The sequence below is a fragment of the Ischnura elegans genome, chromosome X (genome assembly GCF_921293095.1).
Source record: "Ischnura elegans chromosome X, ioIscEleg1.1, whole genome shotgun sequence".
NCBI classification, from domain to species: domain Eukaryota; kingdom Metazoa; phylum Arthropoda; class Insecta; order Odonata; family Coenagrionidae; genus Ischnura; species Ischnura elegans.
Window position 1 is genome coordinate 81680746 of NC_060259.1, and position 14860 is coordinate 81695605.

Sequence of the window (14860 nt, forward strand, 5' to 3'; positions counted from 1 at the left end):
AATGGGCACTTTCACCATATTATCAGTTGTGAAAGAGTTTGAAAAATGGAGAGACCTTAATTTTCCCTTCCTCATTCCATAGCCTGCTTCTTGAGCTATTAAGGGCAAAAATCCAACAGCCTTAACCCTCATACAGAAAGGTTGATGTCATGAACTCATGCTGTATATACTGTATACGTCTGAATATAGTCTCCTTTTTTTTCGAAAATGCCTATGGTAAAAGTAAAGGGGGGGACTATATTCAAACACATTTTTTAACTTTTCCCGAAACTGAAGCCTCAAAATTAGGGGGGGGGGACTATATTCGGAGGAATATGGTATAACCATTTTTTCTCTACTCCTTGTCTGAATGGATCGGCCTTATGCCTCTATTGAACTGATCCTTAATATGCTTGCTGCGTGAGATATAAAAACAGAAGGTCTCAAAAGATTAAAGAGTGAAATGCGGACGAAGAACGTATTTGAAGAGGTACTAAACAACATATTATAGTTGGATTTATTTTATTTAAAACCTTATTAAACATTTGAATTTAGGTCAATGATATGGTGGGAGCCTCCGGTAGGACACAATGAATCAAATCAAAGAAAGTGGCTCAAAACCAGAGGCTTTAAAAGGGAGGATACTATTCTGGAAATCCAGGTTCTATCAATCCCAATAAATAGAAAGAATCCCAAATTAAATGGCAAATAAATCTAAAGAATGGTCAAAAGGCTTGTTACTCATTAAAATTCAGGTTATTTTCTATAATGCATAATTTGTTAATTGGTAATAATATAATTATTATAATTAATATTTCATCGGAAAATATATGGCAGGGTTGATAGAAGTCTGGGAAGTAAAATCACGACTGAAATTCATGAAAATGTGAGGGAATTTTGATTATGGTCAGGAAAAGTGTAGAGGTGCAGGAAAGAGATGAAAATTGTGGCTGAGTGGCCAGGTGGGCATTTTGTTGCTCTCTTAGCTGGGTGGCACAGAATAGTGCTTATTGACTTCTTGACTTTATTTCTGCTGCGACTATTACTATAGGTAGTTGACTTAATCTTAAAGTATATCTTTTTAGATTTTTCCACAAAATACCTGTATGAAACTAATTTATCTAAGAGGAAGGTGAAGTAGGAAAGACTGATATTGGAGCCTTAACTCAAAGATTGGAATTCAATGCTGTGGTCAGAGCAGTGGCGGATACAGATGGGGGGCGCGCGCCCCCCCCTTGCGGGTCCGCCTGTATTGCCGAACATTGCAAAACCACAATTATAACTTTTTTATATCAAGATGGCATTGTCTTTTACATGTTTAAAATCACTTTAAATAAAATTTTCATATACTTTGCCTGTGACTTGATCATCTTTTATTACGATAAAAGTAAAGACAACTCAAGATATGTTGCGCCCCCCCCTTGAGTTTTTTCTGTATCCGCCACTGGGTCAGAGACCTACATTTGAATGAGACATGTGGGTATAAAATAACGATAAGAAAAGTTACCTGCATATAGCATGATGAGAATGATAACACACGAGTCAAATATATTGACTAGGATAATCTGCAGATGATTTTGACTTGCAAATGATATCAAGCTGAAAATTCTAGGCAAAATATGAAAGGAATCCAGCCGGAAACATTAATGCAGGGTTAAATCTGGAATTTCTCAGAGCAACCCATTCATTGTACACCACGCGTTACTATTAATCTATAATTAACCAATGTTACTTTTTAGTAACATTAAAAATGAATGAAATTTCAGCTCTATTCAGGAATGATTTAAACTAAATGTACTTTTGTGCTCTAAATTTTAATGTCGAAATATGTGGCTGCCACAATAATTTTGATTTAGAATGGAAACTTTTCAGATTTTCAAAATGATAAGTCTTGAAATTTAATTTCTCCAGGAAGCAGCTCTGGGTCAGAAAGGTTTAAGGGCTCGCTCCACAGTCTTACAAATTTTGTTTAGATTGTGCATTTACCTTTAGAGCATTGCATATCTGATAGATAACGATTTTAATACTCGCAGAAAATATTTTAACATATTCTTAATGATTCGACATTTAATGTGAGTGTATTTATAGTGACAATAATCCTCTCAATAAAGAAAAAACATTACTTTTCACTCGTTACCAATTTCATTGAATTTGAAAACGGTACCACTTGTGCCTGCTGGAGGGAGCCATTGTGGGGACCCCTCCAAGAGGTAATCGAGCGACGATTGAGAAGCGCATGCGTAGGAATTTGTCTTGGTAGATTTCACGAACCTGTCGAATGTGAGTACTGTATCAGCAAATTTGAGATTCATTTTCATGCGAACTTAACATAATTATTTTCAAATATCATTCAAAAAATTGTCATTTCCTTTTTTATTTTGGCTGTTTCTTGTCTCCTATTCCTATTTGTCTCAAATATCCATGCGAGTTAAATTTAGTGATGTGCGTGCGAGCCTCATGTCGTTCGTTATTTCTGTGATGATGGAATCAGATCTCTTTTTAATGTAGAGCAATTGTTTGTATAGGTTATCACTCGAGACGCATTTCGATATTCGCCGTGCTGTATTGCCTCTTGGGGCAAGTTAATGTTTTTGTGCCGGCATTCAACGTGACAGAATAGTAGGGCCTCTCGTATCATTTCACATTTATCCACTGGCTTAATATGTTTCAATGAAAATATTTCATTTGATTTAGCAGTTGCGACTGTCTATGGAGGATCTGGAGACTCATTTTCGTTCAACTTCGGGTTCGCCACAGTTGCGACTGGTATAATTGACTTTGCCATCTACTACAGTAACATTAGTTATATTCTTGGAACCTGTTGCTCTCACGTGTAGGTGACCGTTATTCGTATATTGTACTTTTTAAGAAAATTATCCGTCTGTAATGAGTACATATTAAGCCTATGGTTTCCGAAGTTTCTACTCTCTTCTCATTTTCTTAAAGGTGTCTGGTTTCTTTCAGCTGATTTCAGTTCATCTGTTGACCCCCTATTAACTTACAATGGCAGATATTGACGACACTCATTTTGAAACCGGAGATGCTGGTGCTTCAGTGACATATCCCATGCAATGTTCAGCTCTGAGGAAAAACGGATTCGTGATGCTCAAGGCGAGTATATATCCCCAACGTACATGAAAATCACAATAACATGCATTTTCAAATTTACATTTTAATCTTTGCTCATATCCGCCGCTGGCAATCGTAGTTTTAAGATGATGTGCATAAATCTCTCAAGTGTACATGAGGCTGATATAATTTTTGATAGTGTATTGGGCATGTTGTTCTCAATAAGGGCATCATTGCATGTGAACGGTGTATTAAGTCTTTGTATTTTCAATGGAACTTAAATTACGTTCATCATTCACAAATCATCTTTGATTACTTAATTTATTGGTGATTGAAATTCCCTCTAAGGAAGGGGAGGCGCATGCATTGAAAGGCACTTACATTTTGCCTTTAATTGGAAGCAATGACTATATCGAATTGTTTATGGGTGTTAGCAGGGTTTTAATAAAATCCCAGTTTCTGTCGAATGTCCCCAAATGAATGATTTATTTCTTATTTTACATTTTAAACATTACTAAATGTAGACTATAGTGCTGACATGTCAAAATATGATAAATAGAGTTCTTGAATCATGAATTGTGGAAGATTAAGGTTGACCACTATTGTCTTATGCATTAATGATTAATGGGGAGGACTATTTGAAGGTACATAGTTAAAATTTATAAGTCAAATCCTACCTGTAAGTGCAATGGTCAGTTAGTTTTTTTTGTCATATTCAGGTTTCTTAACTTAGGACACTTTAAATTCTTTAATCCAGTTATTATTTGGCTTATCAGCCACCCTGGTAAATTTAAATCATTACATCTCAAGTGTGTTTGAAGCTGTAGTATGACCCCTGAATGGGAAGAGCTACCATGAGTTGATGGGAATGTCCAACTGTGGGAGACGCTATGCAGGGGAAGTTGAACCTCTGCCTTTGTTCAGATATGAAGAGTGCAAGAAAAGGGATGGTTGGCAGGGTGGCTAACACCATTGCCATCGGGTGATTCATGGGAGAGGAATACCATGGCTTGAAATCATATCTTGCTGTGGTTGGGAAAGGCAGTTAGTTGAGTACAGTTGTTGAAGACTGAGGGTGGTAAGGGAGAGTTTTCTCCATAGTGCTCAAAACCCCTCTATGCAGCTGTTCATGAAAATGGACTTGTCTGATCTAGTACTGATCATCTATTTATGTAGGAAATTCTGTGGATAAAGATCATATCCATAGCTGTTGACCAAGGGCTAGCATATCTTGTAGAATGCTGAACAGATAATTTATCATTTGTGAACAATGAATTACTTCTTTGGTTTCCTCAGAGTTTTTACCCGACCTGGGACACTACACTTTTTGGTGGCATTTGTGGTTTGGTTTTTTCTTTATCACATTATTATTCAGTTGATTCTCTGAGATACTTAGCCAGGGAATCTGCCCCACCTTAAAAAGGCGAGGGCAGAATGAAGTTTGCCACTGCCTACTTTGGTGAAAAAAAGGGTCAGGTATGCTCTGCTGCTGCTCTTAACTACGCAAGTCAAGCTCATTGGTCTGGCCAATTTGTTAAGGCATGAGGGTATAATGACCTTTGGCATAGCCCTCTTCAGCATCAATAAGAGTTTGCTTCTCCTGCCTATGTTTACTCGGCTGATTCTCAAAGTTCATCTCAAGGTTGCTCACACCTAATTATTTTTCATGTAAAGCTGCAGAAGCTACTTTGTATGTATGCTTCATCAGTGCCTGAAACATTGTGAGAATTGACTTCTGACTTGGATATCTAACCTTCAGAAATTTTGCAGCTTCTTTTATCAATTAGACTCATTCTTTTGATAAAACTCCTAGTAAGATGAGCAAAACATGAGAAACAATTATTCTGATGTAGAATTTCCTGAAAGATACAAAAATAATTGCTTCATAGTTATATTTTATATTATGTGTTTAGTATATATTATAATTAAACATTTCTATGTATATATTGTGCCAGTCCCAACTCCTGCATAAGCTTTTACCCACCCTCACTCCGATCCTCCAAGGATATTAGGACGAGGGAGGTTAGCTAGCAGGGTGACACACACGTAATTATTTTTTCCTGGGTCGGAGGAGCCACGACCTTCGTCCACCACTCCCCCCCTCTGATCCAGATGTGGGAACATGATTTCAAGCGATCGGCACCGTTTGATTTGCATTAAATATTAAAATTGAAGGCTTCTAGAGGAATCACTAAATAAGGTGACAAATCTCCACCCTTATATAACCGGATGCCAGGCCTATTTCTTTTATAACATTTACCAATTTTAATAAATCAAAACATGGGAACAAGAAATAACACTCAGAACACAAAATACCCTTTGAATAGTGCAACAAACTGCAATAATTATGAACAATGAGATTTAATACCCTTTAGCAATGCCTTTAATAGAAAATGATGTAATCGACAAGGCAATTTAGATAGATAGTGTATGGTGAGAGATTAACAAAATGGTTCCTCTTCTTCACCCTTACATGCATGGGAGCATGAAGCATGCACTAGAGCACACTTTTTTAAGCTTAACTGGGCATAAACAGCGACGACATAGTGGGAACTAGATGAACTAATTTCCATCACTTTCACTGTTCATTTGTTCACTTAAACCCTCATTCAAAAAGATTCAAGGAAAAAATCAATGCACACAATAATAAGTATAACAACAAAATTAACTAACACAATGAAATAAGCCTTTTGGCTGTTATTTACGGGCTGCCGTCACAATATGTACATACATATCTTTTGCCAGATGTATATCTGTGCTGTTTATGATCTAGATTCTTGATGTTCTTGTGTAATATATAATTCAGATTAATGATTTTTTAGTTTTATTGCAGATTTAGATTGGCTTTGTGGCCAGTAAATACATCTGGAAGTAGTAAATTCGAGTGCCAATTAAAGTTAGAAGTTAAAATACCTGAGACTCTAGTTGATTGACTTACAAGGAGACATCGCCAAAGTAATTTTTGGGATCTGGATGTGGATATTATTTTCTGAAACTATATAGGTAAGATAGAAAAAGTGTCATGGCTTTCTTCCACATAGGCCTGGGTTCGTGAGATATTCGCATGTAAAGATTTACCGCACGATGACTTCCCTTGAGTAATCGCTCCCTCTTCTAGGGCACTAGACCTCTAACCTATAATGGGTGTCTCGGGTTCGAGTCCCAGTGTCGGCAATATTTTTTCTCTCTTCTAATTTTTGAAATCACTGTTACAACTCATCCCTATTCATTTTATTTAGTTACTTTGTGATTTTTTTATTTTCATATCAATTTATGGATTTTAAATGAAACTCCGAATCGTGGCTTACCATGCAAATTAGAGGATGTATATAATTACTTACACGTGAATTTCCGGGTTATGTGCTCATCATGTGCACTGATGCACACCTCTGCCTCGCATCAGTTAACCGATCGTACATCCATTCATGAATCGTTCCCTGATTTTTGATGCATGTCCCCACTTTCAATGTCTTTTTTCTATTTCTGAAGCACTGGTATTTTCAGGCTTCAACGTTTTTTATTCAAAATATCATTTCCACTAGACTTTCCCTCCATTAGATTTTCTCCACAGCCCACCCACTGTCTTCCCAACAAATCTCGATCCTTACAACAGAATATACTCTATCTTCCACTCACCATGGCTCCCTGATGACCTGCCTTCTAGCGTCCTTCAAAGAGTTCTGTCCCAACAACCCTCCCTCCACAGCTGACCCTCGATAATCCCTGAATGAGGTGCCGAGGCTAAACAAAGAAGACCTCGAAAACGGCTTGAGAAGGCTGCTGGAAAGCAGGGTCATTGTACTTGAAGGGAAGGAGGTGAAACTGGCTATGGTCAGTAACTGAATGTGAGGATAGACAATGGTGTTTATTTGTTGAGAAGAAAGACTTGAGATTACGAATATACAAAGAGGCCGTGGGAGCAATGGTTAGGGTGAGGATGAGCAAATTCCCCGGAAATTTGTGTGTAAGTCATTGTGTGTGTCCTCTAATTAGTGTAGTAAGTCACAATTCAGAGTTTCATTTAAAATCCATAAATAAAAAAATCGCGAAGTAACTAAATAAAACAAATAGGGATGAGTTGTAATAGTGATTTCAAAAATTAGAAAAGAGAAAAAATATTGCCGACACTAGGACTCGAACCCGGGACACCCACTATAGGCTAGAGGTCTAGTGCCCTAGACCACACCGCCATGGCTGTAGTTAAGAGGGAGCGATTACTCAGGGGAAGTCATCGTGGGGTAAATTTTGATATGCGAATATCTCTCGATCCTGGGCCTACGTGGAAGAAAGCCGTGACACTTTTTCTACCTTACACATATAGTGTCAGAAAATAACATCCGCATCCAGATCCCGAGCATCACTTTGGTGATGTCTCCTTGTAAGCCCTTGTTCCACAGAGGGATAGGCTGCAAGTGCCCAGCCCTCGGCAGGTAAACACCTTTTTATCCTCCATGTTGATGATTGCCTTGGACTACAGAAAAACCGGTTTCAGAAATATTTTTCAGCCTAACTTTAATTGGCATTTTGATTTCCTGTATTCTGGCGTATTCATTGCCAATCAGTAGCTCAAGTTAATTATTCCATTTGTGATCATTGTTTTGTACTATGATATAATTTTTCGACATGGATGTGTTTGTCATATCTCTGGTGATTGAATAAGCTTCACCTTGAAAAATGGGCTACCGTAGGAAATGTTTGGAATCTGCAGAAAATTTCACTCTATCAATACAATGGTAATTGGTTACAGAGTTAGCTGGCCCTAATTTTTTCAGAATTTGGGAAAGTGATGTTTTCCTAGTCTCAAAATGGCCTTAATGAAGTTTATATATATGTGCTATGATTTGGACACTTAAAATTTACAGAAACTCATGCCCAAAGGGCCCTAAGTACTAGGGATCTAAAATTGGATTGTCCTGGGGCTAAAGAAAAACTATCCTGGAGACAAATGTGAAAGTAAAACCCTTGAGGGCTGAAATGTGCTGGGACTAATCTCTAAGCCTTGGAGTTATAGCCACCCCCCACAATTGACAAATTTGCAATATTTATCACTGGTGTGATGATTTATATTGATAAATCCTGCAATTTCACCATTAAAGCTCTTTTATGCATCCATTTTACTGATGCTCATGTGTACATTGTTAACATAGCATTGGAATTTGATTTTTTTCTTTTGTTAAATTGCTAATGTCATGTAGATGCTGTAAATATAAGCTAAATTTTATTACTTTTACATAAATCAATCATTATTTTGTGTGGCATTGATACCTATGTAAAGGGCTTGGCCAAGTGTAAGTTTTCAATCATCTTGCTAAGAGTTAACTTGTATGTCTCTTCATGTATCAAAATTATGGCCATCTTATGTTCATGAAATATTGTTTATATTTTCTTATTTTCTCTTTTTTGTGTTTACAGTCTCGTCCATGCAAAATTGTTGAAATGTCTACTTCAAAGACGGGAAAACATGGACATGCCAAAGTCCATCTTGTAGGATTAGATATATTTAGTGGCAAGAAATATGAGGATATATGTCCTTCCACTCATAATATGGATGTTCCATTTGTTAAGCGAGAGGACTATCAGGTAATAATTCAATTAATAATTTATTGTTTTATGCATGAGATTTTATTTTAAATTACATTGAGTACATTTTGTCAACTTTTATAGCAATATTTTTTGTGAGGTAATCCATTAAATTTCTAATATTTATCAATGACCTACCAGATTTTAGTTAACTGACTATTTATGTTTAGGACGGTGGAATAATTGAAATGACTCTTCTATATTCAAATTTGTTACTCCCAAGTTGTTACCCTTGAGAGCATAGGAAAGATAATGGTTTAGGAAGACAAATGTTTTTCCTGCGAAAGGAATACATATTTCTGAGGGAAGGGAACTGTATTGAATTTCCTAAGACACCCATTATAAACAACCATTATTTATATTTATTCATTATTGTATTATTGTGAATTCTAGCTTACTGATATTTCTGATGATGGATACCTGTGTCTGATGGCTGATAATGGTGATCTTCGTGAAGATTTAAAGATTCCTGATGGGGACCTGGGCTCACAGTTGAAGACTGAATTTGAAGCTGGCAAGGAGTTACTGGTATGCATTACTTCTGTCATTTACCTTCAAAATTACATATTCTTTTAATATCTCCCTTATGGAATAATAAATTTGATCATCTTGGAAATGTGGTGGACAGCAGAGTACAAATCAGAGGACAATAGTGTGATTTTCACTTCTTTGGCATGGCTAAAAGAAATGTTGTAATGATAAGATACTGCTGCCACAAATCGCCTCCAACAAAATAACATTTATTATTAGTTCAGGGTTGCATCTGAATTTAAAGCTGGCTGAACTAGGTAGGACTGACTTTGACTTAGCCAATCACCCTCATTGGTAATGCTTGGAGAACATAAATCTTTAAATGTAATGCATAGCATATCATTTTGGAAGTGCACTGTTTTCCCAATAAACTAAACTGGGATTATTGCTGTCTGCACAATTGAGCAAATATCCTGCAGAATGAAATTAGCAGATATTGAAACTTTGGACTACTAATGATGCAGTGCGTGATATTTTCAGCTCACATTGGAATGCATTTTCTGGCATATTAATATGTATTACTAGAATATGTCATATCAAATAACCTAATATTGTTTTAAATTTATAATTATAATAAAATTTATTGCATAATAACTATAAAATCTTGTAAAACAAGGAAATATTTGAGGACTATTTAATGAAAAATGCAATAAAAAAATGTTTATGAAAAGAAAAATTCTACCAAATTTTGTTAATGTGAACGTCTGAATTTTTTGCCTTGAACTTTTTAATAACTAGTCTACTGTAGTATAACAGAAATTTTGCTGTGTGTAAGCAATCTTGTCTGACTTGCTGCCTGGTTCTATCTGTGATTGGCAGATTGCAATAGGGTGGTTTCCCATTAATTTTTTTATTGCCTAAATCGAAAGATTATTACTCTTGGAGTACATATTTCACGCTTTTTTTCATGCTATTTTTTGCAATTAAATGAAAAGTGAAAATTTTCAAGCGCACGAAAATGCGACTGCTAAGTATTAATGCTGGGAAAGGCCCATGTGACATCAGGTTGCTGCTGTGTGGGGCCACCTGGGTGTGAGGCTATGAACACCGCTACGATACAGGCTGCTTGCTGCCGAGCATGGCGGTAGCGTAGAGTACCCTGCTAGCAGGTAGCGCCTGGCTTAAATAAGGATTATTGATACCCTTTCAAACGAAGGAAACTTTCCGACCATAGGCAATTTTAATAGGTGATTATTAAGAAATGTTTCCCTGAGCTCTGTGCCTCATGCATGCATTGGTAATCTCAGATGATGTAAAACTCCTATCTACTCGTATAGCATCTAGGTCCCTGTGACCTCAGGTGGAGTGGCATTGCATGGACGCCAATCTGTCCTTTTTCAAATGAGGTTAAAATTAACCATTGTCTATGCTGGGATTTCTAAAACCAAATAATTTGTATATTATGAATACACTAGTGGTTGGTAACGAATCATAATCAATGCCTTTTGTTTTCTTTAATGGAGGAAACGACCCTATTGTCATTCTTTTTCAAATCACTTTAACAAATACAATTTTCTAATATTTTCACCAATGTTTAAATGAACACAGAGACAAGAACTATCCAAAGCTACAGGAAAAGTGTTACAGCCATTAAAAAAACCTGAAGAAAAATGCCACTGCATTTAACATGATAATTTGGATCTCATATGCGTATGTCTAGTGGCTTTCAATCAAGGACGAGCAAGTTTATCATTGTTTCTCATTCCTGCTTATCTACTGATGTGAAATTAAATTTTTTATGTGATTTATGCAATGAAAATGTGCCTGGTTTCATCTTGCATTAGAGTAGGACCTCTGTGTGAAGAAGCACCTTTTAATCATTATATTAGTAAATTTTTCCCAGTCCCAAGGATGTAGTTCTAACAAAGTCCGGCTGTATATGCAGTGTGTATTTTTGAGTACAACATTACCTTTGGTTTCAAACTACTAGCTCATTTTGTTGGTCACATGTTGAACTCGTCAAAGTAATACCCTAATTCTTTGAGCATTGTCATATATTACCGTATTTGACGGCATATAAGACACTTTTTTTTTTCCTAAATTTTGTCTCAAAAAAGTTATCTGCATCTTATAGGTGAAGGACACAGGTTAACTTTCAATACTGAATGCTATTTTCAGCTCGGATTAATCTCAACTCAATGACCAGTATTTAAAATCTGTATGTAAAAATGAGTCTATATTGTATCCTCTCCTTAATGTGTCTTGAAAACTCGTTAATTATCTCTGGCGTACGAGCCATGTACAAACGTGGACCTTTCTGGATGGTAATATCTTGAAACACTTCACTTACTTAGTTTTTTTCATTTGTTGAGTAGCAGTATTGTGTCATGAGGATGATAAACAACATCCCTGAATAAGTCATTTATTTTCAATGCAGGAAAAGTTAAATATTATGTTTTTCAATGCTTGTTTTTCATTCTGTCAAACTCTTTCCCTCCAGTGTACAGTCCTAAAATCGTGCGGCGAAGAATGTGTGATTGCCATCAAAACAAATACTGCTTTGGACAAATAATTGATGTGGAGCACATCCTCAGTGCTTTGTGGCCAAGGGAGATTTTGAGCTACCTGAAGTGGCAAGTGTCTGCTGTTGTGGGGGATTTATTGGGGAAGAATCTCATCGTGGTGGAAATATTTAGCTCATCTTTTTGAACAATTGAAGGGGAATCATTTGTTTTGATTTTATTCCTAAGGGTGCATTTTATTTGGTATTCATTTCTTTTCTCCCAAATGAGTAGTGGAAAGTTGATGAAAGTACTTGAATATTCAGTCATAATTAACTTTTCAAATGCAAGGATAGCACTACATAGTTTAAAATATATTTGTTGGACATTCTTAAGTTAAATGTATTGTCATGTGCCTTTGTTAGTTCTTCCTAACTATTAGTAAACATTGCTACCCGTTTGGCCATTATTACCACCAGGTATTTGTTAAATATCAAACTCAGCTGAGACACAGGTTTGATTTTATGGATTTAGCAATGCAGTTAATTTTTCTTAGTTTTTTAAAACATACTTGCTTCCAAATTATTTAAAAATAAGGCAAATTTTTAGTATATTTGGTCATTCTTGCATGGTTGCTTTACTTGATTAGACCGTTTGTAATGGTTCCAAATTTTATCATAACTTATGTTTTATACACATAAAATGAATTATTGACATAAGTTTCCTGGTAGAAATGTGTTGAATTGCCATGGAATTTCTATGCATTGATATAATATTTTAAGAGATTATAATGCTTCAAGGCAAGTTTTCACAAGTACACATTTCAGAGGTATATTTTGGATTGCTTAAGCATCTAAGGTGCTATGTAAATGATAATCTGTGGGGAGAATGCATCATAGTATATTAAACTTTTCTAAGATCATAATTATAATGGTGTAGCTTAATTTGTTGCCTTTGGCATGCCTGACTTCGGTGCTTATCATTCAAAGAAGTGTGTGTGCAAGGGAACTGTAGGAAAGTCAGTTCTATCATGTACTGCAGTACTCAAGGATGTTTTGAATGAGCCCACTATTTTTTATCAGCCCTCAACGATGTAGAATTTAGTGTAAAATTTAAAATACTAAAAAAAAGGGGGGAGAAAATTCTCTTTGTATAGAGCCTGTCATAAGTGATATTTCATTTTGCAACCACTTCTAATTCTCTATGAAACTAGATGTCTTTGCTGTAGCCATTTTGTGCATGAAGAGCGTTGAAAGAAAATGTTTCAATATATCTTTTGGAGCACCTTCCTGGCAAGGGCAATGAATATTTTCCAGGTTAATCGGAGATGTAATGATTGATCTTGGATCCTAGTTTATTTTGATTTATATGCCTGTAATTGATTTTGCTACAATGAGAAAAGGCAAGGAATTGAATTACGCAAGCATTTGTGCATTTATTTGAATATTATTTATTTTGTTTAGTGTCAGACATTCCATATTCCTTGTGCCCAGCATTTCATCCATATGAATGTGATTATGCAAATAATCATGCTATTGATTGCTTATTTGGCTCAAATATGATGATATATGATAGTAAGGGAAATAATATTTTCTGAACACTTAGGGATTTCCCAATGCATGGAGTAAATTTATGTTGCATATACTCTTTATGTATACATACATATTTGGGTTTTGGTTGAAACTTTCAATATAATGGAACTTCTCAATCTTAGTAAGCATATAAATTATATTCTACCCAAAGATTCATATTGTAAACATAACTACGTATGTGTAGTTTTCCATGGCTTGAATAAAAATACTGGAAACTACGCGTTTAATTGTAATCAAATTTTAATAATCATAATGCACACTTTGCATTGAGTGTATTCCAGGAGAAAGGATATCAATCAAGCTTAATTTTTGAGTGTATCAATTGCTGTTGCCAGTCCCAAACATTTAAGCATTCTCTAGCTGAGAATATGTAAAATGCAGAAGCTAATGGAGAGATTTTTTGTCCTCTTAGTTAATGTGACATGTCTTAAACGGTGAATAGATTGTAATCAGGGTTATTTTTATCTGTTGCTGTCATTGAAAAAGTGTGTTGGTGTTAGAGTTGAGAGCTAATTATTTAGCCACTGTCTGTGAAATCATTTTGTGATTAAGTATGATGTTTGATTTTGTATAAAGGCAAAAAATATTATACTGTGCATTGTGGTTGGAGGGTCTGAGCTGAGCAATAGATTTTCAGAGAAGAAAATACAAGGCTCTAGCTATAGTGATGCATATATTGTGATAGTGCAATGCAATTTGGGTGGAAGAGATTATAGTACTTTTTGGCAGTGAGCTACAATCTATTTCTCTTGATGGATTTGGAAATTATAGTCATATCAGGTACCACATCATTTTGTTAAACTTGGTTTCTGCTCTTTTTATCAGTTGATATTCAGGTTTAAAATTACCTCTCTGTTTTGCACTTATTGCATGATGAAGATGGGAACTTTTTGGAGAATTTCTATATGGACTAGTTTAGCTGAAAAATTTTACTCAGTTTTAAATTTTGCAGGAACTTGAGGAATTTTAAAGTTGTGTTATATTTCCTTAAAAAGCATTTTAGGTTATTGTGAATACTGTTTGACATTCTTTCATACACCATTCTATAGTTCTTTTTTCTGAAGAATAATTAGTTTTCAATATGAATAAATTGTTACTTGTAAGGATATTAATGACTGTAGTGGCATCTCAGGTGGAAAATTTCAAATTTCATGTAAATTTCCTATATCAAAAAGTTAGCATTTCCTGTCATGAGAATGTTTCTAAAGATATTGTTGCATGGCTGGATATTAGAGATGGTGGTGATTATTTGTATAAATGATTAAATTAAGATTTTGAAAATCCTGTTGCTTCATTGTTTACTTGACTCTTCAGTATAGCAAATAGATATCAGCTCACCTCAAATAAGCTCATTGCTGATACCTACTTCTTGGTGATCTCACAGCTGTGAAATCTGGTTTTGTGTTTAGAAATGCCTTCCTTTAGCAAATCACCTGTTTATGAGAAAGTAAGCGGAAATTATTATAGTTAAGCAAAGGTGTGATGGAAAAATGAAAAAATATCAAATTTAGTGAATTAACTTTTTGATGTTGTTGTTTATTCTGTTGGGAAGTGTTTGCACTCTTTTCAGCCTTCAAAATTAATAATGTTGACCTTAAAAACATATATGTGAAGTTTCCATTAGATATTGAAGCTATGTGAATGAGTATGTTCATTTGCAACTAGCTC

At 35.4% G+C, this 14860-nt stretch overlaps 1 protein-coding gene across 3 annotated transcripts; it reads left to right on the plus strand.

The window, feature by feature from the left end:
- Positions 1 to 2163: 2163 nt before the first annotated feature.
- On the plus strand, positions 2164 to 14473 carry LOC124171598 (eukaryotic translation initiation factor 5A-like). Of its 3 annotated transcripts, none has more exons than XM_046550773.1 (5): positions 2164 to 2259; positions 2944 to 3090; positions 8461 to 8628; positions 9022 to 9156; positions 11600 to 14473. In XM_046550773.1, the coding sequence occupies exons 2-5, from the start codon at positions 2983 to 2985 to the stop codon at positions 11669 to 11671; spliced, it is 483 nt and encodes a 160-aa protein (XP_046406729.1). In that variant the 5' UTR covers positions 2164 to 2259; positions 2944 to 2982; the 3' UTR covers positions 11672 to 14473. The 3 variants fall into 3 exon arrangements, with proteins under 3 accessions (XP_046406729.1, XP_046406730.1, XP_046406731.1); XM_046550774.1 differs by lacking the exon at positions 2164 to 2259 and adding an exon at positions 2345 to 2812; XM_046550775.1 differs by lacking the exon at positions 2164 to 2259 and adding an exon at positions 2345 to 2745.
- Positions 14474 to 14860: the final 387 nt, after the last annotated feature.